The sequence below is a fragment of the Dipodomys ordii genome, unplaced genomic scaffold (assembly GCF_000151885.1).
Source record: "Dipodomys ordii isolate 6190 unplaced genomic scaffold, Dord_2.0 Scaffold752, whole genome shotgun sequence".
Lineage (NCBI taxonomy): Eukaryota > Metazoa > Chordata > Mammalia > Rodentia > Heteromyidae > Dipodomys > Dipodomys ordii.
This window is the reverse complement of record NW_012267968.1, coordinates 1-1,430: the sequence shown is the minus strand read 5'-3', so window position 1 is coordinate 1,430 and position 1,430 is coordinate 1. Positions and strand designations below refer to the sequence as shown.

General features: G+C 37.9%; 1 protein-coding gene across 1 annotated transcript; it reads left to right on the top strand.

Annotated features, from left to right (window-relative positions):
• The first annotated feature begins 338 nt into the window (after positions 1-338).
• LOC106001897 (aryl hydrocarbon receptor nuclear translocator-like) lies at positions 339-1,158 on the top strand. The gene is made up of 2 exons (XM_013036841.1): positions 339-510; positions 968-1,158. Exons 1-2 carry the CDS (start codon positions 432-434, stop codon positions 1,144-1,146), a joined length of 258 nt encoding a protein of 85 aa, XP_012892295.1. The 5' UTR covers positions 339-431; the 3' UTR covers positions 1,147-1,158.
• Positions 1,159-1,430: the final 272 nt, after the last annotated feature.

The window sequence follows — 1,430 nt, the reverse complement described above, 5'->3', positions numbered from 1 at the left end:
TATTTGTGAAGATACTGTACAGAGGGGTTACAATTACATGGGCAGGATAATGCATACATTTCTTACCAAGCATTGCAGCCTCCTCCTTTTGTTTACCCTTCACATCCCTTCCCAGCCTCCCCCCTCCCCCCTATAATTACATCTAATCAAATGCTTTCACTTCTCACAACTATGCTTTTTGTATTTTTTTCTCAGCTACCTAGAAAATAGTGCCAACATACTGGGAATTAATTAGAAGTCTATAGTTAGGAATGTTATTCGCTTGTATTAAAAATAGTGATTAATTATGAAACTATAAGAGAAATGGCTTGTGCAGTAATGTTATTTGTTGGTCTCTGTCCCTTTAGCAGGTGGCTACACAGGGTACAAACAAAACTCGTTCTTCCCAATTTGGTGTGGGCAACTTTCAGACTCCGTCCTCCTTCAATCCCATGTCTCTCCCTGGGGCTCCTACTGCAGCGCCTAGTCCTGCTGCCTACCCTAGTCTCACCAATCGTGGATCCAACTTCGGTAAGTTCAGACCAGAAGCAGGATAATAGGAAAATGATACTACTAAAGAAAGAATTTGATAAAGTTGTTTGTATTCTGGATACATTGACCTAATTATAAGGAAATGCAAGGTGGCAATGTATTTAGTATTTAAAACATTCAGGAAAAATATTTAGCACATACCAGAAAAAGATTATTTACTGTAATTTAATAGTGTAATATTTACAATAATTTTACTATAAAATTTACAAAATGCCTACACACTTAATAGTATACACATTTAATATAAATGGCCAAGGAGCTCTTTGGGGAAACCTAGAGAAGAACAGTTAATTTGGCTTTGAAATAGAAGATGCACTCGTTAACAGAGAAAAGGTATCTTAGGTAAAATTATTGACATGTATGTAGCTATGTACAAGTTTCTCCTCTCCATTGATATTACTAAGTTGAAGGTAATTTATTTTTACTGTATTTCTAGCTCCTGATACTGGACAAACTGCAGGACAGTTCCAGACACGAACAGCAGAGGGTGTGGGTGTCTGGCCACAATGGCAGGGTCCGCAGCCTCATCATCGCTCAAGTTCTAGTGAGCAACATGTTCAGCAGCCATCAGCACAGCAATCAAGCCAGCCTGAGGTCTTCCAGGTGAGACAGTAAAGACAGTAAAGAAACTAGGAGAAAAAGGGTCAGAGAGGAGAGATAGAGAAAGGAAGCATACCTCTGTGAAAGTATGGATTAGGCGTGTGTAGAAGACAGAGTGGATATGTAAGGTTAAATGTCAGTAATTGAAAAGATCATGAACTTGGTTTGATACACATCTTTCAATCAGACTAGACAAAATTTTTAAAGTGAAGCATGTGAATATGCCACATAAATTATTTTAGTTCATTCACAAAGACCCATATCTTTATTTCACAATACCTTTGGCTATAGGGCAAATT